The sequence below is a fragment of the Rhineura floridana genome, chromosome 8 (assembly GCF_030035675.1).
Source record: "Rhineura floridana isolate rRhiFlo1 chromosome 8, rRhiFlo1.hap2, whole genome shotgun sequence".
Classification (NCBI taxonomy): domain Eukaryota; kingdom Metazoa; phylum Chordata; class Lepidosauria; order Squamata; family Rhineuridae; genus Rhineura; species Rhineura floridana.
In genome coordinates this window covers 38,873,967-38,900,070 of record NC_084487.1, presented here as the reverse complement: position 1 = coordinate 38,900,070, position 26,104 = coordinate 38,873,967, and the positions used below count along the sequence as shown (strand labels likewise).

At 41.2% G+C, this 26,104-nt stretch overlaps 1 protein-coding gene across 6 annotated transcripts in view; it reads left to right on the top strand.

Annotated features, from left to right (window-relative positions):
• Window positions 1-26,104, top strand: part of LARGE1 (LARGE xylosyl- and glucuronyltransferase 1) — a 583,138-nt gene that overhangs the window by 443,410 nt on the left and 113,624 nt on the right. For all 6 annotated transcript variants that reach the window (XM_061638979.1, XM_061638974.1, XM_061638975.1 and 3 more), the window contains 2 exons: window positions 6,425-6,537; window positions 10,348-10,473. In XM_061638979.1, the coding sequence (XP_061494963.1) occupies window positions 6,425-6,537; window positions 10,348-10,473 (239 nt within the window). The remainder of the gene's footprint in view (window positions 1-6,424; window positions 6,538-10,347; window positions 10,474-26,104) is intronic.

Here is a 26,104-nt window from a genome sequence, read left to right as displayed (position 1 = left end):
AGTTCATGATCTGTACCGCAATCTGCTCCTGGTCTTGTTTTTGCAGAAAGTATGGAACTTCTCCATCTTCTGTTTCCAATTATATAATCAATTTGATTCCTATATTGACCATCTGGTGATGTCCACGTGTACAGTTGTCTTTTTGGTTGCTCAAAAACTGTGTTGGCAAGAAACAAATCATTGGCTTCACAGAATTCAATAAGTCTTTCTCCTGCTTCATTTCTGTCACCTAAGCCCCATTTCCCCACAATTCCTAGTTCTTCTCTGTTCCCTACTTTTGCATTCCAGTCCCCCATGATTATCATCATATCTTGTTTTGGTGTGTGATCAATTTCCTCCTGTACTTCTGCGTAAAATCTCTCCAATTCTTCTCCTTCTGCATTTGATGTTGGAGCGTAGACTTGGACGATGGTTATGTTAATAGGTTTTCCATTTAATCTCATTGATATCACTCGCTCAGACCTTGCATTGTAGCTCCTAATTATACAGTAGCAATATGGCAAGAGTGGCCAGGGCAGTGTCACAGAGCCACCCTATCAACACAAGCATTGCTGCCACATATCTGGATGGTCAGGGCTGCATGAATACATGAGCAGAGCCAATCTGGCACTTCCCCAGTGTTCTTGCACAGTCTGACTTTGCCACCAGCATCCCCTGTCCTCTCACCATCCAGTCATAAGGCGGAGAGCAAGAGTAAATTGATGCATGATAGCTTTTATATTAGCAAAGCTGGACATTCATGTTAGTGGTGCACTAGCTAGTCAACATAAACCAAATTGGGACAGTATTAGCTAGTGGCTAGAGGTTGTACATTTTTTTTTTGTAAAAAAAATCTAATGCTTTGGAAAAACAGCTCCATGGTACCCAAACACCATGCCAGCTGCCCCTGCAGCATAGTACAGTGTCCAGCAGCATTAAAGAGTTGGGGCTGGAGTATCTGGAATCAGCCTACATATCTGTCAAACCCACATTTAAGGGTTTCACAATTTGACCATGATTGACAGTCCTGAGACTGCAAATGTAACAGAAGGGTACTGGAACAAATGCAAGTAGGACCATCTTCTCACAAACCCTTTTGCTTCTAGACTTGCAAAGCTTTCAGACAAACATGGGATTGCCAGATAACACTAACCACTCTGATCCCAGAAGTACTGAAATACAGAGATTCCCCATTGGTAATTTGACATCCATTTTGAGTCACCGCTCCCTAGTAACATGACAATGTGGATTTGGTTTTGATGGTTCCAAATCAAATATGGAGCAGAACTTACAGGATATCCTTGCTTCAAATTGTTGCAGCAATGCTCTTTTTTTTGTTAAAAAAATGCGGTGCAGGTGCTATGTGCTGGTGAGTACTGTCAAAACAAACCAAGAGGTGTGTTCCAACAAACTGAAAAGCGAAAATTTTGTACATAACAAATACAAAAACAACTTATGAACTGAAATGCCTAAACGCATTTCAACATGGTCTTCAGTGGTCAACACATGCATGAGCAACTACTACACAGTTCAACATTAAACATGACAATGTAATTCAAGGTGCAGCTCCCTGTAATTCTACAGAGCTATAAGTGTGGTAATTTCCTGAATGTTGCCCCAGAATGTATAGACAGAGAAGCTATTCTCAAACTCTGTGGGCGTTACAGGACTTCGGTTAGAACCTGCATTTACTCAGTAAAATTATTTGCTTCTTAAAACTGCACCAATATTAAAACATCCTGTCAGGGATCTTAAGAATTTGTTATGTATTTGTGATATTTTACCCCAACAGTTGTTGTATATACTGATTGTTCTGATTAATTAGCTGTGATAGTGATATATATTTCTCTTTAAAGTAATTTTCTATAAAGGATCCACACCTTCATTATTGGTAGTTTTTAGTGTTTTTCTGATTCCCAATTCTTTTTCCTTTTCGCTGGCGAGTACTGTCACACACACACAAAAAGCACAGCTTGTAAGTAACTACATTTTCATGCCCCAAAGCACCATGCCTGAACTTCCATGCCTTTATAAATTTGCTATTTATTTGTTAGATGAGCCTTTTCTAACTTCTTGTGACCCTGTTAATTCACCAGATATGCTTGTATCTCCCTTTCATTTGTGTGTGTTTATTTGCTGGCAAACTTTCTCTTTTCCTTTATGGGAGAATAAGGGGAAGATGTTGCTATGCTGTCAGTGAATGATGAAAGGATCCACATCTGGGGCCAGATGTCCGGGGGAGGGGGAAATCCTTTGATTTCCCCTACTCTTCCACCTCCCATATTCTTCCCCAGGCATAAATGATGAGGACAAATCCCTTTCTCCCCTGCATTCTGCTGTTTGTCATCTTGAATCTAGCCTTAATTACACCCAGCATGACTCTGGGGAAGGAAAGACTTTGTGAGGCAACTCTCTCTCACTGCCACAGCCGAGTACAGTTCTTATAGAATGTGGGGACCATGAATCTTGGAAAGAATGCCATATTGAGCCTTGGATTCTAGAAAAGGAAAACTTCTTTAGCACACACTTTAGCATCTCACTAATGCTAATGGAAATTATGTGCCCTTTTTTGAAGTAAATATTGCAGACTGCTATAATTTGGCTTGTTCTTTATAGCACTCGTGTGGGGGGGGGGGACCCTGAATAGTCTCATAGTATTACAACAAACCCTTTCTCTGCATTAAGAGTGGGAATCATTTATACATTCATTCCAGAACTATTATAAATTAATATCCATGCCACTGTGTAGTAGTAATAGTGGTAGTAATAATAATAATTCCTGCGTTTTGCATTTCCCAGCCTTTGTTTTTGGACCCTTTCCAGTCTTTGCCTCTCAGCTGCCTCTCTTGAAAACCCCTTAATATTTTTAGTTGTGAAACCATAATCTGCATACTTGGGAGAAGAAATGGAAAACAGAGCAGGGGCAAAATAATACAGTAAATGCCTCATCAAACAGCTTTCTGTTCATTAGATTATTTTTTTCTGTTTTTCAAATGTAAACATAAAACCTACTTTACTCATCCTAAGAGTGTGAGTGAGGGGTGGTTTAGTTCATTTCTGTCTATACATATTCTTAAAGCCAAAGTCCTTGCAATCTGGAGGTAATCCATGATAGGGAGCGAGATTTTTTTTACCTAATTTATCTATGATGGCGAGAGCCAGTATGGCATAGTGGTTAGAGTGTTGGACTACGACCTGGGAGACCAGGGTTCAAATCCCCACACAGCCGTGAAGCTCACTGGGTGACCTTGGGCCGGTCACTGCCTCTCGGCCTCAGAAGAAGGCAAAGGTAAACCACCTCTGATTACCGCTTACCATGAAATCCTATTCATAGGGTTACCATAAATCGGAATCGACTTGAAGGCAGTACATTTACATTTTTATCTATGATGGCAAGATTCCACTTTACAGTGACTTTCCATCTCAACCAATCATTTCTTGGTGGCATTCTTGGACACAAATACTCTTTTCCACTCTTAGGCACACACAAAAACCCCAGACAAAATTAGCTCTCTTTTTTCCAGGCAAGTATTTCTAGTGATTTAAAACAAAAAATAAAATCAGTTGTACCAGTTATAAAAGAGGTTGGCTAACATTTCATCAGGAAAGGTTTTACACATGATGACTTTTTTTCCTGATGACTTCTTGCAGCAGGAAAGTAAAGAAGATATAATAGGGTGCATTCTAGGTTGCTTTAAAACTAGATAAATGCCGTTCAAATATACTTTGGGAGGGTAGCCAAACACTTTTGCATTCTACACATTCTTCTGTTGGCAACAGATTCTAATTCAGTAGTATCAGGAGCCGCTAGCCAGGGCCCTCTGTTGGCCAGAAATAGTGTATTAATAGCCAACAATGCGAGATCCCACTGGGCAGGCCCAGGTTCCCGAGCCCGAGCTCCCACAGCCGCCTCCTGACATAAACGAGCACCAGCACCAGAAGCCCAGGGAGTAGCAGCTGAGCGAGCCCGAGGACATAGAGAGGAAGGCAACATTGAAACAGCAAACAGCTTCACTGTAACAAATGCCTGTCGCCCTTCTGCCTCTCGGGAACTTCCGCCCCTGCTAACACCACCTCCTCTTTCTTGGCAGTGCCAATAATGATAATGTTATTTGTTATTTAAATTAATGTTTGTAAATTGTATTGCTTTTATTATATTTTTATTGTATTTTAATACCTGTGTTTATTTTTCTTGTAAGCCGCCTTGAGGGCCTTTGGCCAAAAGGCGGGGTATAAATAAAATTTAATAATAATAATAATAGTAGTAGTAGTAGTAGTAGTAGTAGAAGTAGTACCACCATATTAAACCTATAACCTTTCTTCCCCAATTTTGGGAGAATTTTTCTTCCCTGGACAGAAAACATCTGATGCACTAGATGGCAATCTTAAAAAAAAAAACACCTGTAAACCTGTAAAGTTTTACAATAGGATGGGTCAATAAGGCTATAATCCTGTGTGCACTTACTAAGGAGTAAATCACATTGAACTCAATATGGCTTACGTCTGAGTAGACATGTATAGGATTGCACTGTAAACATCACCTCCGGTACACCCAGCCAGTAGATAAACTTGAGGAGGGCCAGGATCTCTTCTCGATTGCCCCAGAGTGTAGGACATGGAATAATGGGCTCAAGTTACAGAAAGCCAGATTTCAACTGATCATCAGGAAAAACTTCCTAACTGTTAGAGTGGTACGACAATGGAACCAATTACCTAGGGAGGTGGTGGGCTCTCCAACACTGGAGGCATTCAAGAGGCAGCTGGACAGCCACCTGTCAGGTATGGTTTAATCTGGATTCCTGCATTGAGCAGGGGGTTGGAGTCGATTGCCTTATAGGCCCCTTCCAACTCTACGATTCTATGATTCTAGTTTAGAATACGTATTTCTTCCAACTCTGCTGCTTTGTTGGTCAGTATAATTTGAGACATGACATGAAATGGGGGCGACAACATATTTCTTTGAATATAATTTTACAGGGAGCCTTTCCTCATGTCCAACTCATACTTTACTTTTCTGGATTTCTTCTGCCTGAAGCCACAGACCTGAACTTACAAGATCTGAACAGGGTGGTTCATGACAGATGCTCTTGGAGGTCACTGATTCATAGGGTCACCATAAGTCGTAATCGACTTGAAGGCACATAACAACAACAAATTCATTTAGTGTCTCCCTTTGGTTTCTGCATTTTTCAACTATTGCAGATGCTTGTAGCCGGTTCCTGCATTGCACCTTGGTTATCATCCTGATGTGTTAATTTCACAACATCTCCAGTTAAGTTATATTCCCTTTCTTATCTCTTCTATGTTGCACTAATGAGGATGTTAAGTGAGAGAGGGGCTATCACTGATCCTTGCAGACCGCTCCTGCCTGCATGATAGGCTGCCATTATCAGGAACTTGTTTGTTTGTTTGTTTAGCAACTTGCAAGCAGTTACCATTCCCCAAAATGAGGTTCTTATCTATGTCCATTGGTATTTATTTTTGAGGCAGTCCTGTGAGACTCTATCTTAAATGTTTCACTGAAAACAGATAGAGAAATCCTCTACTACCTTCACCCACTGGTTTTTGAAGTTTGGTTTTCAGCTATGTACAGAATAGCTGGGGGGAGGAGACACACCCTATAAATAGACTGCAGTCTATTTTACATGCTAATTTCTGTGTTAATCCTGTCATCTCTACAGTGGTCCACCGTAACAGATATAACTACTTTAGTCATCTCAGTTTTTCCTCCTGCGCACTTCAGGCTGGGGGGAAATGTATCACTCTCAAAAGCCCTTCCAAGACAGCTGATGAGGGGAGAGGCAGAAAAAAGTGGATTGTTCAATGCCAGCTTCTCTCTCAAGGCAAACTGCAGTTCTGGGGTAGGGGGTTTTCATTGGGGCTATGATGTGGGGCATATGGCTAGCCCTAGCATTAATCTGAGTGGCTGCCTCAGACAGCTGATTATCAGGAACAACAAATTGTTACATATCTAATTTATCATTATTCCATTTATACTGTCAAGGAAAGAGGGAAAGGCACTTGCAGGATTTTCTGCCTCAGGTGCTAAAATAACTTGACTGGCCTTGATGCTATGCACCTTGACTTAGGGGGCAGGAATGCCATTTGATGCTCTTTCTCAAGCAGCAAAATGTTTTGGACGGGCCCTGAGCAGGGGGAAATGGTTAATAGGTCCTATCTCTCAGATGATGTTTTAGAAAATAACCCTAGTTCACATGTGTGCGCTTAAATACAATAAAACTAGCTATGTTCTAATCAGGATAGCTTAATTCTTTCTCTTTCTGTTTTATTGTTTTCAGCAAAATGATGGGCAGATTCTGGTTTGCAATTTTTAAAGAAAGTTCCTGTTTTAACCCCAGTGGTGCAGTGCTGAAGCATTAAGGTCTTTGCTTTACCTGTTTTCAGCTTGCCTTTTTTTTATTTTGCATTACTTTGTTGATTCCAGGGGTCATTCTGCTACTTCTGGATAAATTGCGCAAGATGAAATGGGAACAGATGTGGAGGCTTACAGCTGAAAGAGAGTTAATGAGCATGCTGTCCACTTCATTGGCTGATCAGGTGAGTGTTTCAAAGCCATGACACTACGATTGCTCCTGAGAATAAGGGGCAGGGGGCGGGGAGAGAGAACATTTAAAGAACTTTCCCAGCCAATGATGATTCTTTGCTGCAAGGATTCCCCTGAAACCGTGTTGGGCAGCGGCACACCAATTTTCCCAGGATGATCACTTGCTTGCAGGGTTGATCTGATTTAAATCAAACTGATTTAAATCACTTTCTGAAGGACTCAATTTTAATGACTTAAATCAGTGTTTAAATCACTAGTGAGGAAGATTCTGTTTAATCATCATTTTTAGTAGAAGTACAGTATTGTTTAATAGAACCTTAATACATATTCAGAGATGTAGGTTTCCTTAGAAGGTAGGTAAACACTAAGCAATTATTCTGAATTGTTTACAGATTAATTTTCATCAAAAAATTGGGATGATAATTTGGACATTTTAGTACTAAAGCAGAATGAATGCATGAAGTCATTCAGGAGATGAACCAGCTCCAACTGTTCAGTTCATCATGATGTTTTTGTCATGATATGCCAGAGCACCACCACCAAACAGGCTTTTAAATGGTATTACTAAGATTTATTCTTCTGGTTAGTTTTCTTCTTCAACAAACAACATTAACAAAAAGTGCACGTGGATTTTTGAATGGTTATTTCAGTTTTTATGTAAAGGAAAAGTTCCTTTAAAAATTGTTGGAAGTGGAGCAAGAGCAACTCCTGTTTTGTTCTTTTGTTTGTGTTCCAGAAGGGAGATAGAGCTAGGGTCCTCCAGACGGATAGGCTTGTTTACCTTTACCTGTGATGCTCTGATTGACTTCCTTCTGTCGCTAGACTGTTAAGTCGTCAGGGAAGCTTACCTGCCCCTCCTCCTTCTGCCCTTTCCACTTCTTTCTTCTCCGACTGTCTGGGAGAGAGGAGACATCCTTTTGTCTCTGCGCTCTCTCCAAGCCATGGGGCTAACTCCTACATCTGGGTGTTATGCCTCCAACTTAGTTAGTTTGCCTTTCTATCTACTATATATTTCTATAAATAAAGTAGCTTTTCTTATTTTACTAAGTCTCTAGTCTCAGTGATCCTGATGCAGGGTAAAAGCCTGCTTTCTTAGGTAAACGCACGCACACGCTGGCACACTCGCATTTCAATATCCGGTGTTACTCTGCTGCTGTTGTGCTGCTTTTAAACCAAATTTAGCAAGCACAAACACACACAGCAACAAAAATAAAATTTAGGCAATTTCAATCAAGTCAGCATCAGAAACTTAAAATATTGGGTGATACAGTTAACTCAGTCTGCTACTGCTGCTGCTGCTTCACCTTTGTTTTCCTTGTTCATTGTCTGCAATAGAAATGCAAGCTTTCCTGCTTTTTCAATTTCCAACTTCTTTCTCAGTTTAGAATGAATTAGTCCAAAGGGAGAAAAAATTCTCTCTATACCTGCAGAAGAGGCTACTGCTGTTAAGAGTTGGATTATCACTTTAGTGGTCCCCTCCTTGTTCAGATGTATTCCATCTCCCCAAATTCTCTATGCATTGACCTTTTCTATTTTATCACTTAGAGAGAGGCAAGGCCTTGAGAGAGAGCATGCACGTCATGTATACCACCTGCAGAACAGGACTGATCAGATTATCTCTCATCTCCATACACTGCTGTTAATGTATTCATAAAATATAATTACAAGTTGTACCATTAGTATTTATGATGATATCTTTGACCTAGGCTCTTTTTTTACTAATTGTTTTAAAAAAAAATTGAAATTAATTTAAATTTTAAAAATCATTTTAAAAAAATCATTGATTTTTGTCAACCCTTCTTGCTTGTAAATATCTAAAAAGTGAAAGGATATCCTTTGTTGTACCATTTTTGAAATCCATAATTTGAAGCCATGCACATTGTTAAAAACACAGAGCCAGTCAGCATGAATGGAAAACATTCTGAACAAGCCAGAAATGATCAGCAGCAAAGAGATTTGATGCACTTTGCCATGGAGAGAATTCCATATAGAATGAGTATCATTGTGGAAAAAGCCATGCCCATTGTCCTTGTAGTCCTCAGCCCACTACAGGAAAGGTGGTTGTGGAGCACAGATCGCTACATATGCAACAAGGCGCTCCCAGAGGTTTGTAGCTTGTACGCCACGTAGGGCTTGTGGTAGCCAATTGCCTCCTGTGCCCTTAAGATCACTGCAGCTCTTACCCATCAAGCCAAATGTAGCCTACTTGCCGTGTAGAGCAGTTTACCAAAAACCTCTTGATTTGTACTACCTGCTAGAGCTAGTACTGAGCTGAAAGTTTCCAGCTGATAACTTTGGGCTCAGAATGGGAGATGGGACACTGACAGTGGTGGTTTCTTAACTCACTTTTCCATTTAAAAAATGTTGATGCTGTAGGCCACAACAGCACAGTTTCTTGAGGCAGCTGCTATTCCCCATCCCATCCACCGAATGACCCAGAACAACACAACATCATAGCATGATGTCATTCCAAGGGCATTCTGGGGGTCAAGGGGGCGGAATGGTGTTTCACAGTGGCAGCATCAAGCATTGCAGAGAGCAACTTGGGAAATCTAGTCCCACCCACCCTGAAAAATACCATTCTAGAGTGGTGCCTATGTGAGCTAATTGCATGTACAACAGCAAAGAGTCCTACACAGTGGAAGCTGGTCCATTAAGGTGAATGGGCCCACAGCCCCATCAACCCCAGTCTGCCTTCAGCCAGCCCCTCTCCTGCCTGCATTCTTACTTGTAACCAACTCAGGGAGTGGCTGTCATCTTCCTCCTCCTCATTCACTATACAATTCAGCAGGGAGGAGGATGGGGACAAAACTAGATTTAGTTGTCTTGCATACCAATGGGTCCAAGTCCATCTACTGTTGGCCTCCCTCCCTTATGCCCTACCAGGCCCAGTGAGCACCAGCCACCACTGGATGTATGGCATCTTTAAAACTAAATATGGTGAACTAACTGTCAACCATTTAAGGATAACATTGCTGCATTTGATGATGATTTAACCTGGAATTTCAGCAAGCTAACTTACATTTTTACCACTACTGTGCACATATTTTCTCTCTCTCTCTTAAAGAGATGGCATGTACTCTTCTGTCTTTGAAACACGTCTCCAGGCTTCTAAGAAGCCTGGAAATACTATTTCCTTCTCTACTAGTTTTGTTATTCTCGGTTCAGCAAATAGTCATTATGATTTTGTCCGATTCTGGCTATTGTAATCACTTCCATCCCCTGCCATACAGTCTGAGCACCTCACAGACATTAAAGACATTATCCTCACAGCCCAGCTGGGAGTTAGAGGAGATTCATTACCCCCATTTTGTGGAAGGGATGCAGAGATGTGGAGCAACTAATGTCCTGATTCAAAACCTATCAAAGTCTATTTTAAAACTCCTGCCAAGTTTGGCTGCAATTCTGAAGTCATTTCCTCCAGAATAGTACATTGAAAGCCATTGGGACTACTCCAGAGTGCACATGGTTTTAGGACTACAACTTTAGATTGACTTTGGACACAAATTACTTGACTTAAAAAAAAAGGACGATATTAAAACTAGGACTTCAATGGCAAAGTTGTTTGCATTCCATCCTTCCTCTTTGTTGAATGATATTAGGACTGAATTGCCATCTGGCATCTTATAATGCATGAAATATTAAGGCTAAAGCATGATTATATGTGCTTTTTTGGAAGCATTTTGTAATTCATTGGCCCCACCAAAAAAAAATAATTAGGTTAGCAGTTTCACTTGTTTTCCCAAGGCTAGAAACTTTGTTTTTTTTACAAAGTAATGTGTTTTCCTTCTCTCATCTGACAGGATATTTTCAATGCAGTCATCAAACAGAACCCCTTTCTTGTGTACCAGCTTCCTTGCTTCTGGAATGTGCAGCTGTCAGACCATACCCGCTCTGAACAATGCTACCGGGATGTATCAGATCTAAAGGTAACACTGAACAAAAAGGCTGACTTAATAATAACTTATCCCACATGTGTTTAGGGAGAACAAAATGAAACTTTTCCACAATACAGCTTAAGGGATGCCCCTTTGAGCAACTAAACAAGATTATATACTATGCATATACATGGGGGTTCAGACAACCCACTCCACATGTCCAAAGAAGGCATAGAGGGGGACCCCATCTCTGCTGTTGTGGACCATGGCTGTGCACCCTGACATCTAGACATTCAAAATATGTGGAAAGGAGTTGTATCTTTGTAGAGCTCTTCCATGCGTTGAAGCTAGGGTCGCTCCTTGCATAGAGTGCTGTACATGTTCATCAGGACACACAAAGAGCTCCTTCCGGTCCACATAGAATGAGTGGATATTAGATGCCACAGTGCCCAAACTGTCTTTTCTCCTCCATATATTCATGGCACAAAGCTCCAGGAATGTTTCCTATGCAAAAACCCTCTGAAAAGCAAATACCCATTTTAATGATTGCAAACTACTTTGTTGTTTCATTTGTGAAGAAAATTGCAACTATTAAAAATGTCAGCACTTTAGAGTTAACACTTGGGCTTTTGACACATTAATGCACCATTCTGTGCATCTGTACTCAGAACTAGTCAGTTAATAGGGCTCACTTTCAGATAAATGTGCACAGGCTTGAAGCCTTATTCACTTAAAAGTGACTGCATGTAGAGATTCGACAAAACTATCTTGAACCTATTATCACCTTCAAGTTATCTAGGTGAATGGATTCAGCCTATTGCACTTTTACCTAATGGAAATGGCTATAGAGGACTAACTAAAACATATTTAGCAGAAATGCACAGTAGTTTTATGCCGTCAAACATGCGCACAGGGAAATTTCCTGACCAGCAATAAGGGTGGGACATGCAGTAGGCCTTTCCATGTATTGCGAAAATGTTTGAGGCATACGAACCTTACTGAATTGTGGGAACATAGGAAACTGCCTTTTACTGAGTCTTTTCTTGGTCCATGCACCTCAGTATTGTCCACCCTGACTGAAACTTTAATAGCTGCTACCAGCCCTACCTGGAAGTGATGAAAATTTATCCTTCTCCATGTAAAGCATGTGTTCTGCCGTTGAGCTATAGCCCTTGCCCAATAGCAGAAGTGTGAAATCCTACGACTGGCCCCCTACCCCAGGGGTGGACTCCATGGACCAGATCTTTATCTTTTACTCCATGGGCCAGATCTTTATCTGGCCTCACCCCCACGGGCCAATATTGACAGGTGGGCTGGACAGCCCATCTGTCAATCACATGCCATTTTGACATCACATAATGGACAGGTGGGTCAAAATCCCTTGTGCAGGGTTCCTGTGTGTTCCCCTTTTCCAGGGAACAGCGAAAGCAGAACTAACTGTTCTTTTCTACATTGCTGCTGTTACAAAATCACCAAATAGTTGTCATGTTTAGTGTCTGATCAGACCAGCAACACTTCTTTAGAGGAGGAAATATTGGGGAGAGAAACTGAAGAATACAGAATCTATTCATCAGTTTAAAGTTTGTTTTAAAAATAATAATACAGGTTACCACACTTTATGAAGCCTCATGTATGAATCCAATAAGTTTAGTAAACAGACCTCTTATCCCAACAACAGGTATTCCAGCTTAAAAGTTAACAGTCCTAATTCATACATACTACTCAAGCACACACACTGGGCTGGCTGGGCCACCCAATGGTAGCTTAGATGATTCGAGGCCAGAGTTCTGGTGTACCTTGGTCTTCCCTGTTGATCTCTGATTAGCTGTGGGGTGGGGTGTGTTCTGGAGCTTGTTGGCCACTGCACTTTGATTTTGGTCAGACTTGTAGCACACCCTTCTTCTTCCACTCAGCAATTGCTCCCTTGCTCCCTCCCTTCCAGGATTTGAAATGGTTCTTTCCCTCTTAAAGGGGATTTCCCCATAGGGCTGTTTTTAGAGCAAAGGTCCTCTGCTAGTCTAGCCATCATGTGGCTTGCCTCCTGAAGGGGGTTTCAGCAGAGCTTATTTTGGGGGTTCAGGTCAAGAGTTCAATAATTTCTGTTTGCAGTTGTCTGGTCCATATTTGACCAACCATGTCAGTGTTTGCAGTCACCTGTTTCCTTCAACTTCCCCACTCACTTTGTTTCTTGTCTTGCTTCTGTCAGCTCTCAGGTCAAGGATCATGCAGAATTCTGCACGATGGAGCAATCTCTGTCAGAGCCAATGTCTGCATAAAGCAGGCTTCTCTTCCCCACCCCCCAGGTCAGGAAGAAGAACAGGCATAACAGGGAACAGGTCCATGCAGTGAAAGCAGGCAGACCAGTTTTTTCCTGATGATTCCTGTGCTTGTGTGTATCTGTTGCCAAGAGGGAACAGGTGTGTGCAGCCAAACTGAGCAGGATTTAACCCCCACTCATCAGCTTTCAAGCAGGGGTTAAAGCCTGCAGCTTTGGTAGTGGGCAACTGTTCCCTTTTGGGAACAGGCACCTGCAACAGTGCAGAAATGAACCATGCCCTCCCATTCATCAGCTGGCATCTGTCAAGGGCCCACAACCCAGTAGAAGGCCCATTAATGAAAGCCATCTGAGCCTTCTCCTCTTCAGCACTGCAGTGTTCACCAACCCTCTTGTTGTGGCTCAGTCAATGATGGAGCAGCATATGAAGGAGAATCAGTTGATGCCACTGCCTGCTTGCACATTGACTCACTGCCTGGCAAGCAAGCAAGTGGTAGCAACAATAGAAGGAGGAGTTGGTGATACTACAAGACTCACTGTTTGGGGGGGGGGCATGGAGGGTATTTTATCCAAGGACCCTCCAAAACCTAGAGCTGGTTAGCACATAATGATAAATCATGGTTTAGTGCTATGTGGACGTGCCAAGACAAGCCAGAACAAAGTATTAGATACACCTGCTCCCTCACTGTCTCTGCTCATCCTGCACAGCTGAGACAAAGACTGGCAGAATTTAGTTTCATTTGTAGAGAAATCTGGCTTAGCATTAAATTCAAATTAGGGATCCTGGTTTAAAACAAATTCAGTTAAGTTTTATAACAGGGCAACCTCAAACCATGGTTTACAATTCTAGCTTGCTAAACTAACCAGAGTATGTTTCAAACCAGGATCCACTGGTTCAAGTGCATTTGAAGCCTATTTGTGGTCCTTAGGGAGAAAATATAGTGACATATTTAGCACAGGGTAGATTTTAAAAGAAAACTTTGAAATTAGGCAGTCCCAATGACATTTAAAATAAATTGTATGATACAGTATATTTGGCACATTCTGTTTTTTTTAGTGAATGAGACTGGAGTGAAGAATAATGTAGCAGAAGCCTCTAGGGGATGGAAGAGAAAAAGATGAATGGTATACATTGGTGTTAAAGGATTAAGAAGGATGGTGTGGGAAGCAAGAAACACAGAAGGAGTTTTTAAATTCCAGGCTAAACTGGACCTGGCCTTAGCATTCCTCAGATTGAATGAAACCAAATAATTCCTGTCAAACTGAGAAAGCACCAGTTTAATCCTATCTGGTGCTGAAGTCATAGGGTTTGGGGGATTTGTCATCATTACACCGACTCCACATTATGTTTCATACTTTGGGAGTCCTCATAAATGGCTGCTGTTCGAGTATCTACACTCTTCTCTGCTGTTCTTTTCACAGCCTTATGTGATGGACAGATTTGCCTGCTAAGTATTGAGGTGGGCCACATATGTGAACAGAGCTCTCCTATCGTCCCTAGTGGAGGGAAATGGTCTCTTGTGTGTGCAGCAGGAATATTGCAGCTACTCTGTACCCAGCAGGATTTATTAGTTTGAAGGCTCCCCAAATAAGCTGGGGAGCTAAATGTAGCCTTTGAGAACCCCTTTCGCTCAACAGCCTCATTCCGTTTTGGGGAGCCTTCCAAGGGGCCACACGCAAGTAGCGGGTGGAGCTAAAGACAAAAGTGGGTGGAGTGATGGATGTGGCTGTTACGTTTGCATAGTAGGCTGCCTTCCAGCCATGCAAACATCTGTGGTTTCCATGTGTATGGACACAGGTACACAGACATTTTTCTCAATCCTGACAAACGAGGCACTATCACAATTAAAGTGCACATTCCATCTCTGCAAAAGCAGCTGAGGGGGGCATGGAGGAGGACCGGTGAGGAAATGTCCTGGAAAGGTGAGGCCTGGGGAGAAGTCTTGAAGGTCAAATACAGAGGCCTGGAGGACTATATTCTCCCCCCTCCCCAACTTGAGGTTCCACATCTCTGTGATATATAAACTGGCTGGGAAAGTCTGAGTGTTTGTTTCCCCTCAGTGATCAGTGGAGCTTATCCCGAACCATCTGATTCAAAATGCTCCACTTGAATGGGGGTGAGTGGTTTGTTGCATGCAGAAAACATTTATTAGATCACAACCAACGGGAGATAAAGATAATTCAGACTGTTTTCAGTGATCAGCCAACCAAGTTAACATTAATAAATTAAAATAGAGTCTCCCACTCTTTTTTGCCATTTGTGTAGAGTTTTAGAGTGTCTTTTACCATACTTTACAAACTTCCTTTGTGCTCCCATCTCAAGATCTTAGGGCTGATTGATACATTTATCCTCTTAAGAAGAGGCAAAAAGGCTTCCTTCCCCAACAGCCAATACTAGAACCAGCAGCTGGAGAATGCTTCCAAGAACACTATTTCCCCTCACTTTGTCCAGCTTTTCTGGCAAGGGGAGCTTCTCTACCACTATTGAGGCTCACCCTACACTGCCCCCTTTCCTATTTGCTGTGACAACAGCTGCCTTATGTTGAACAAAGGTACAGACTTTTCCCCCAACAGTTTCTTAGAGCAGGACTTGACATTATATTCAGTGTGGGGCTACCACCAAAAGCAGTGTCCCTGTGTCAAATTATCACCCCCTCTCTCCCAAAACATTTGTGTATCATTTGTCGTCACGTTATGTGTCATCATTCCACAACATGATGATGCCATAATGTGTGTAAACATTAGGGATGGGTGCCGATCCCCATGCATTTTGATAGTCCATCATTGATGTATCAGTTTGTCCTTTTTTTGTTTCCACTTTCTCTGGCTCTTGTCGATTCGATCTGCTGCACACATTTTTGGGTGATTCGATCAAACGGGGGGGGGTTTTGCAAAAATTACATAATTGTTTTCATAGATACTTCTGTAAATGACAGCATTCCACATAGTTTTTTGGCAATGGAGAAAAACAGTGCATAATTTTTAGGTCGCTTACACAGTGTTCCATATGGTTTTTTGGCGGAGGGGAAAAACATTGCAAAAAATAATTACGAAAAAAATAAGTAAAATAGGAGAGGGATTTCAGGGGGGAAATTCTTGCCGATTGCAGTTGCAGCCGCAAAATCCGTGCGGATTACAGCTGTGGCCTGCTGCAAGAGATCAGTGCCGCTCCAAAGGGATGGCGAACTAGTGAATTCAGTCGGGATCCGGTACCAGGTTCGATTTTGTTGGATATTCTCCCCCATCCCTAGTAAACATGTTTACATGACTAGGGACTTGATAAGTTGGGGAGGGTAAGTTGAGAACTCTGCATGGGGCTACTGTTTTATTTCTGTGCCAATCATAATGTCTAGCTCCACCCTGAAAAGCTGTTGTGAAGAGGAAGGTTAATGCATTTATCTGGAAAAGCAGCTACTGTTTTCTCAGGGCAAGGACTGTACGTTAGTGGTAGAGCACATGCTTTGCATGCAGAAGGTCTGACCTTCTTCTGTTATGTTCAGTTACAGGCCCTGCCTAAGACCCTTGCCAGTCAGAACAGAGAATGCTGATCTCAATGGGTTTATAGTCTAATCTGAAATAAGGCATTTTCCTATATCCCACACCAGAATATTTGAAGGCCCACCTCTCTCCATATATACTTTCCTGGGACTTAAGCTCTTCAGCAGAGGGCCTTTTATGGATGTCCCCACCATCTAAGATGAGGCAGGCAGTTACCAGGAAGCGGATCTTCTAAGTGGTGGCTCCTCAATTATAGAATCCTTATTTCAGAACCAGGCAAAGGCTTTCCTATATTCCCTTTTCATGTTTAGCAGACTTGCTTATTGTTTTAGGCTGCTGAATTTAGTGCTTTCCTGATTTTTGTTTTATTATTATTTATATTTATTTTAGTTAAATTCTATTCTAAGCTCCATAATTAGTAAGCCAAAAACAAACCTTGACTACAGTGTGTGGTTTCTTTGGAGTGAAACAAATTATGAGCCTATGTTCACACTTAATGCTAAGCCAAACCTTGGTTTAGCTCCAGAACCAACAGCAGTTTTCACTCTGTGCATCAGCACCCTTGCTTGTTCATGCTAAGTAGTTTGGCTTAGTGTTATGTGCAAACTGGGCCTATGTCTAGACAGCAGTGGCAGAGGCTGGCTAGGGTTAATGGGAGTTGCTATCCAAAACATCTGGAGGGTACCAGGTTGGTGAAGGCTGGTCTAGACCTAGCTTCTAGTGTGTAGCATCTTAAGAAAAGGTGAGATAGCAAAATATTTGACTGGAGGTGTTGAGACAATATGGAATTTCTATTTTATCTACAGCCCCTGATGAAGCCCTAAATATACAAAGGCTGAAACGCGTTGGGCTTGGATTACAAATAAATACTTATTTTTCTAGCATTTTGGTTTTCCTTCCTCATATTCCCCTGGTTTTATATGCTAGCCACTTTCTGGTGTTGTTGTGTTGCAGGACTATTTATTTAATTTATTTATTATTTGATTTATATCCCTCCGTTCCTCCCAGCTAGATCCCAGGGCAGCAAACAAAAGTACTAAAAACACTTTAAAACATCATAAAAACAGACTTTAAAATACATTAAAACAAAACACCTTTAAAAACATTTTTAAACGCTTTCAAGACTTCTTTAAAAAAAAAGGTTAAAAACATATTGTTTTTAAAAAAGATTTAAAAACATATTAAAAAGCAATTGAACACAGGCACAGACTGGGATAAGGTCTCAACTTAACGGGCTTGTTGAAAGAGGAAGGTCTTCAATTGGTGCCGAAAAGATAACAGAGATGGCTCCTGCCTAATATTTAAGGGGAGGGAATTCCACAGGGTAGGTGCCGCCACACTAAAGGTCCATTTCCTATGTTGTGCCAAATGGACCTCCTGATAAGATGGTATCTGCAGGAGGCCCTCACCTGCAGAGTGCAGTGATCGACTGGGTATATAAGGGGTAAGACGGTCTTTCAGGTATCCTGGTCCCGAGCAGTATAGGGCTTGGTACACCCAAACTAGGACCTTGAACTTGGCCCGGTAGCAAATGGGCAGCCAGATAGTAGCTTCTCTGCATACTGTGGATCCTATTAATTATAAGTTATGTTGAAGTCAACAGGAGTGACTTAAATAGTTGGATAGAGACTGCATTCAGATTAGGTTTTCTACCTTTCAAGCAATAATGTATTTTTCTCTTTGAGAACAATTTTCAGTTACAGCGCTTTGACAAAGACCACACGGCAAAGAAATCCTACACAAGTTAATGAATTGTGATTTCCCCAACAATGAATTGTGACCTCACTGAGTGAGTCAGGCAAGAGAATTTGCTGGTTGTCAAGGATACAACATAGATATTCTGGACATTCAAAATCAAGAGAGAAGACATAGTTTTCTTTCGGGGGTGAGGGGAGAGAAACTGATAGTTCAGTAGAAATTAATTTAAGCATTAGATTTTTATTTTTAAAAAACAAAAGGAAATTGCCCCAGATATAAGTTGCCTGGCATTTATAATCAGTTTGAACATAATCTGTGTTGCTTGGATTGTGATCCTAATCAAATCTCTCCTTATGCAAAATGAACTAGCTGGATGTGAGTCACCCTGTCTTCCTCGACCATGTTTTCCAAACTGGAACAACCTTGTGAAACTTGTCTGCTAATATTTGCATTATTTGGGGGGGGCTTAACCCAAAACAGTCATTTTAAATTCTCCTCAAACAGCTTTCACCTGCTGCACCTCTTGCTAGTCCAATCGTGATTCAAGGCCAAGCTGAGTTATTGCTTTGGTGTCCTGGAAACCCAGCAGCTTAGCAAAACAATCATGGCAGCTTTAAAAAAAAGTTAATGGAGCAGGATGGACTCGTGGTCATGAACCATAATCTGTCTTGAACCCCCTCCTGGGCCCTCCATGCCTTGGACACATGCACCATAATCTCTACTCTTCAGGGCACTTCTTTAGGGCTAATGAAGCACTGCCCCTCCAATCCTGATCTACCCTCAGCTAGCCTGCTGTCTTATGTACAGTGCCATTCCGGGGTGTGTCACTGTCAGCTTAATCTCTGTGTTGCCCATTGCAAAACTCAGCAGGGAGGAGCATGGTGACAAAACTAGAATTATTGGCTCTGCCTGTAATTGGCTCTGGCTTTGCCTACTGTTGGGCTTCCTATCTTCTGCCCTACCTGTCCGAATGGGCACCAGCCACCACTAGGTATATGGCTGTTCTGTAAATACTGGGCTTGTTTCCAGTTAGTGGCATTTTCATTTCCTGACTGTCTGGGGAAGCTTCTCCTAAGGCATGGGTGAGGAACTCTTTTAGCCACAGGGATGCATGCTCCCATGGGTAGCCTTCTGGGGGATAGATGCCAGTGATATGTGGGGACAGAGGCAAAAGTGGGTAGAGCAGCAGATGTGACTCTAAGAAGGTTCTACACATATGCGTGCCTGCACCTCTCCATCCAAGGAAGCAAAGAGCATGATCAGTTCAAGGACACAGCCCAGCCAGGAGCTTAGGGAGGGTCCAGAGCAGGGCTGGTGAAGAGAATGGCTTGGGGATAGCCCCAAGGGCTAGATAGAAGTTCCTCACCCCTACCCTAAAGGTGTAAAAACCACCCCCAGTTTTCTACATCCCCCCTACATATGCATCCTGAGAGGCACGTGGGAGTCCTTGGTTCAAGCCTGATTGGTTTTAAATACTTGCTAGGAGACTCTGCACCCTTCCTTCCACCTCAACCTTCTTGAAAGACATCCTGGCTCCATTCCGCTGAGAGTTGTGTCTCCATTGCCAATGGGGCTGTGGCTCCCAGCAAAGCTGCCAAAGCACTCATCTCCATCTTGCAGCTCCCTGCCACATATCTTTGAGCTGGCTAGCTGGGAGCCAAAGCCCAGATTCATCTGAAGGACAAAGAGAACTATTACAATAGTTATTGTACAGAAATAGAAGAGGACAACAAAAAAGGTAGAACAAGAGCGCTATTCCAAAACATATGGGAAATTTAAACCAAGGGTAGGAATGTTGAATAATCAACAAGGAAACACACTGACTGACTGAGATGAAATAAAGGAAAGATGGAAGCAATACACTGAAGGACTATATAAAAGAGATGCAAGGATGACAGATTCATTCACGGAGGAACCGTATGATGAAGAACCAGAAATTTTAGAATGAGGTGAAAGTTGCTCTTAATATACTTGGAAGAAACAAATCACCAGGGACAGACCAGGCATACCAATAGAGTTGCTATAAGTTATTGAGGCTGTCCAAATTTTGACCAAAAAAAATTCAACAAATATGGAAAACTAAACAATGGCCCACAGACTGGAAGCGTTCAATATATATCCCAATTCCAAAGAAAGGGGATCCCAGGGAGTGCAGTAATTATTGAACTATTGCCTTAATATCCCATGCAAGTAAAGTAATGCTCAAGATTCTACAACAAAGGCTCTTACCATATATGGAGCGAGAAGTGCCAGATGTCCAAGCTGGATTTAGAAAAGGAAGAGGTACCAGAGATCATATCACAAACATACATTGGATAATGGAATGGACCAAGGAATTTCAGAAGAAAACCACCCTGTGCTTTATAGATTTCAGCAAAGCTTTTGATTGTGTAGATCATGAAAAACTGTGGAATGCTTTTAAAGAAATGGGGGTGCTACAGCGTCTGATTGTCCTGAAGTGCAACCTATACCCTGGACAAGAGTACTGTAAGGACAGAATATAGAGAAACCGATTGGTTTCCAATAGGAAAGCTGTGTGAGACAAGGGTGTATTTTATCACCCTGTTTGTTTAAACTATATGGAGAACATATCATACGGAAAGTGGGCTTGGACCAAGATGGAGGTGTGAAAATTGGAGGGAGAAATATCAATAATTTAAGATATGCAGATGATACCACTACAACTAGTGATGACTTAAAATGAATGCTGTTGAAAGTTAAAGAGGAAAGCACAAAAGCAGGACTACAGCTGAACGTCAAGAAGACTAAAGTAATGACAACAAAGATTTATGTAACTTTAAAGTTGACAATGAGGACATTGAACTTGTCAAGGATTATCAATACCTCGGCACAGTCATTAACCAAAATGGAGACAATAGTCAAGAAATCAGAAGAAGGCTAGGACTGGGGAGGGCAGCTGTGAGAGAATTGGAAAAGATCCTCAAGTGCCAAGATGTATCACTGAACACCAAAGTCAGGATCATTCAGACCATGGTATTCCCGATCTCTATGTATGGATGTGAAAGTTGGACAGTGAAAAAGCAGATAAGAGAAAAATCAACTCATTTGAAATGTGGTGCTGGAGGAGAGCTTTGGGGATACCATGGACTGCGAAAAAGACAAATAATTGGGTGTTAGATCAAATTAAACCAGAACTATCACTTGAAGCTAAAATGTTGAAACCAAGGTTATCATACTTTGGACACATAATGAGAAGACATGATTCACTAGAAAAGACAATAATGCTGGGAAAAACAGAAGGGAGTAGAAAAAGAGGAAGGCCAAATAAGAGATGGATTGATTCCATAAAGGAAGCCACAGACCTGAACTTACAAGATCTGAGCAGGGTGGTTCATGACAGATGCTCTTGGAGGTCACTGATTCATAGGGTTGCCATAAGTCGTAATCGACTTGAAGGCACATAACAACAACAACAACAAAAAGTTGACAATGAGCATATTGAACCTGTCAAGGGTTATCAACACCTTGGCACAGTCATTAACCAAAATGAAGACAAGAAATTAGAAGAAGGCTAGGACTGGCGAGGGCAGCTATGAGAAAATTAGAAAAGGTCCTCAAATGCAAAGATGCATCACTGAATACTAAAATCAGGATCATTCAAACCATCATATTCCCGATCTGTATGTATGGATGTGAAAGTTGGACAGTGAAAAAAGCGGAAAAGAGAAAAATCAACTCCTTTGAAATGTAGTGTTGGAGGAGAGCTTTGCACATACCATGGACTTTGAAAAAGACAAATAATTGGGTGTTAGAACAAATTAAACCAGAACTATTACTAGAAGATAAAATGAAATTGAGGTTATCATACTTTGGCACATAATGAGAAGACATGATTAACTAGAAAAGATATTAATGCTGGGAAAAACAGAAGGGAGTAGAGAAAGAGGAAGATCAAACGAGATAAATTGATTCCATAACAGAAGCCACAGACCTGAACTTACAAGATCTGACCAGATGCTATTGGAGGTCGCTGATTCATAGGGTCACCTTAAGTGGTAATCGACTTGAAGGGACATAACAAAACCAATTGAGATACAAGGGAGACTAGAGCAAAAGAGTAACTTCATATGTATGTAGTGAAGCATTCTCAGTAATCTCTAAAATAAGTGGGGAATCTGGCTTGCAGTCCATATTAGGCCCTTCCTGGGTCCCATTTTGGCCTGCAACACCATTTTTCCCAAATCACTCCCACCTGCACCACATCTGACATCATATATGACATCATGTGAGGGAAGATAGAGATGTGGCTGGATCAGCTGTGTGACTATGGTTCTCTGGCTGCCAGATGCTTGTGAATTTCTGAGCAAGGGACTTTTGACACATTGATGGGACAACCCATCTGTCAATCATCTAAAGTCATAATGACATCAACTGATTGACAGGTAGGTTTTCCTGCCCACGTGTCAAAGTTGGCCCATGGGGGTGGGCACAGATAATGCCAAAAAAGGTTCCCACCCCTGTTCTAAAATAATGAGAACCCCAACAATATGCTCTGGAAGGAAGAACACCTATAGGGATTCCCCAGGGTGTTTGTATTTAGTGCATGTCTTGCCCTAATATGGCTGTGTAAGGATTTGGGCCTAGTATGCCAGGAACAATATAGACATCTAAATTGGTTAGTTCAGTGGGACACTCCATGTGAGTGGGACACTCGTATAGTTTATGTGCCTTACAAAACAATGCATCTACTAAGGCAGTTTAGCAAGCAGAGCCACCCTATGGAGTAAGCAGCCTCATTATCCAGTAAATAAATAACAGTACCTAGCATAAAGGTTTAGTCCTCAAGACCCAGTGCACAGTCCCAAGCCACCATTTGAAGGATTGAGATAACAGAACATAATGTGAGTGTGGTGTGGAAAAGATGGTGTGGTGAGAAATATTAGCTTTGGAACACTCATGCTCTGCTCTGAAGATGGGTTTTATAACTTGTCTCGAAATGATCCCCTGCCCTCAAGAAAAGATAACAAAAGGTTATCACCATAAAACTTGCAGTTAGCAAACCATCCAAAATGGGTAGGACTAGATAAGAATTACAGCTTCAGTGACTGGCAGTTCAAACTGGAGAGAAACACTGTCCAGTGGTTGAGGTTAGAAGGAGGGATTCTGCCCAGCTAGAGCCAGGACAAGCCTTTAAAAGGCCCATTGTTAACCTATGAGACAGCTCACTACCACCTGAGGGCCACATCATTCTGAATAACATCTAATCCCCTTGGATGGGTAGGATCTGTACCCACGAGTAGTCTTTATCACCCAGCTAGTATGTCTTACAGCTGGTTAAATAGACATATTGTTTATTTTGTTCATTCCAGCTTTATGATGTTAAGACTTGTGCTTTACGAACCTATGTGTGTTGTGTTGTATTAGAAGAATATCAATAAAGAAAGCCTTGAAAATATATTTTATGTTTCATTGGTCAACTAGAATATCTCCACAGTGTCTTGGGTTGTTTAAAATAATCCTTAACAAGTCTAGGTAACAGTCTCATGTTTGCTAAATGCTTGGAGCACTTTACATACATTGTCTGATTATTCCTTGAATCATCACGGTAAGGTACGCTAGTATTACACCCACGTTACAGTTGGTGGACCGACTGAGGCTTGCCTACGAACCCAGTGAGTTCATAGCTGAGGTGAAATCTGAACTGACAAATCTCCAAATCATTCTATTGACTGCTACATGCTGGTTTCATAACTACCCTTTTCTGCAGGATGTACTGAGCTGATGAAGGGCTGGCTCAGATGAATGCTAAACCATGGTTTGGTGCTACTTGAACAAGCCTGTAAAGGCCCTTATCTTCCCATGCTCCCTCCTCTCCATATACACTGTGATTCATAGCAAAATTGATTTGTTCTTATGTCAGCTTGATCTTGTTTTTCAATTCCAAAATTTGTTGATATGGACAAAATGGAGTGCTGCAAATCACAGAGGGATAGAACTGTGACGAGGTCACAGAGAGAAAATGTTTGCAAGTGCAAAGTTCCATAAAAGCCAGTATAATGTCAAAGCAAGGTTTGGTGTTATATCTGAATCAAAGTGTCAAAATGATGGGAGTAAAAAGAAAATAGCATGACATTTGGAATGTGGTATAGGGCCACTGTATAAAAACCAAAAGAATGAAGCTCCAAACTCCAAAAGAAATTTGCATTCCCTCCTCCTCCTTCCCCCAAGAGGCATGTGTACCTAAAATGAATGAATTAATTGTCCTAATCATCTACTTCATAATAAGCTGGTTGGAATTTATGAAGCAAACCATAATATCACCAAATAGTATACAAGCTCAAGTTATCCAGAACTCTTCATCAGGCAAGATGATAAAAAGAGCAGAGAGGAGGAATGGGGGGGAAACTGGTTGATATTAAAGCCATGGAGTCCACATGCGTTCACAATCTTAAGATGGAATGTGAAAGGAGGTTAGCAAACGTTCAAATGAAGCTGTTTAGGAATAACAACAACAATCTTCTCCATTGCAATATCAAATTGCTGCAACGTTTAATTTACAAAGACATCATGAAATCAACATGCAGGATATAAACTCATTCTGTATGGCAGGTGGGCACTGCCATTAATTTGGCTTCAACTGTAATACAGAGGTAGAAAATGTGATGCCATCCAACGTCATGGACCACAATTCCCATCATCCCTGACTTTTGACCATACTGTCTGGGGTTGATAGAAGTTGAAGTTCAAAACATCTGGTGGGCATCAGGTTGGCTACTCCTGCTGTATTATTTAATATACAATTTATGACAAGTAGAAAATTTATTTATGTCACTCTGTGGGAAATTAATGTGTTATGTCATTCAGATATTAATCTTACCAGGCAATTTTAAGTAAATAAATAAATAAACCAATGCAGGTACAATTCACCATTCAGAAGATAGACCCACTGAGTTACTCCCAGACAAGTGGTATAGGATTGCAGCCTTAAAGTTTCAAAGAAGAAGTAGAGAGACCAAAAGAAGAAGTGTGTATTCTACTATAAAACCAGGGGTGGGGGTGGAAATGGGGACAGCATTGAAAAAGACCATCTGATTTTCTCAAATTAAGTAGTATGTGACCTTTAAGATGTTTTTGCCCTTTAAGGCAGTTAACATGAAAAATACAAACAGAAATTAGCCATGCTTTTGGATTTCTCAAATGTAAGTCTAGTTAGGTTAGGTTTTTATAAGTGAAAAAGTTCACTTATGTTACAGGTGTGGTCATGTGTATAACTATAGAAAGATGCTATATTAAATGTTAGTTCAGAGATGTGCAAAAATCTGGGGGAAAATATTCTTTATCTTCATTTGAGCATTTATGTAGTAAAGGGGTTATGAGATTGTGGGCTTCGGATAGAAAGACTGAGTTAAAATTCTGTGGCTGCCAATATTGCGAGTTCTTCTATTAGAAGTGTGTAGATATAGTATTGACTTCAACAAGATTAGGATTTAATTGTGTATATCGGTTTCCAATAGGCTGCAGTCATATAGCACATTCATTCGTGAATAAATGCATTTCAGTTCTGTGAACAATTTGCATTTGAGTCCAACCAAAGAACCTGTGCAGTGGGATGCTTACTAAATTTACGAAAGTGTAAATTTCCAGTTGGTAGATGTAGTTTATAAGGATATACACAGGACTGACTATAGGCCAGGATCCAAAGAACTGCACAGCTAGTTCCACATGCTGAAGAAGGCCTTGAACTTCTGTTTTTCAAGTAGTTCTGTTCATAATCTCTTCAACAAACCCAACACAAATACAAAACCCCAATGCTTACAGAATGGTGCTATATTGTACTCACAAACATAATAATCCAGCATTCACAGTTGTTGCAGTAAGATAACAAAATTAGCCTGAAAAAATATAATTCCTGTTGTTATTACAAAAAAAAAATGAAATAGTCCTGAACAATGGAGTACCGCTAAGCAACCATTTCAATACAATGTCTTTTTCAAGTCCATGTATTGTTAATTTATAACTCCTTGGGAAAAGCGTGTTCTGTTGAATTGGAAACTGGAATCTGATTGAGATGATTCAGAACTATTTCATGCTTTGTTGTAATAAACACAAGTTGCTAATATGGCAGGATGTATCCAGTGTTAAAGGGGAAGGGTTTTGTTTTTTTTTGTTTTTTTTAAAAACACATAGGCAATCACAGATACTTTGGCTTGCATGAAATATCTCTTTGGATCCCAGCCATTGGGTAAAACA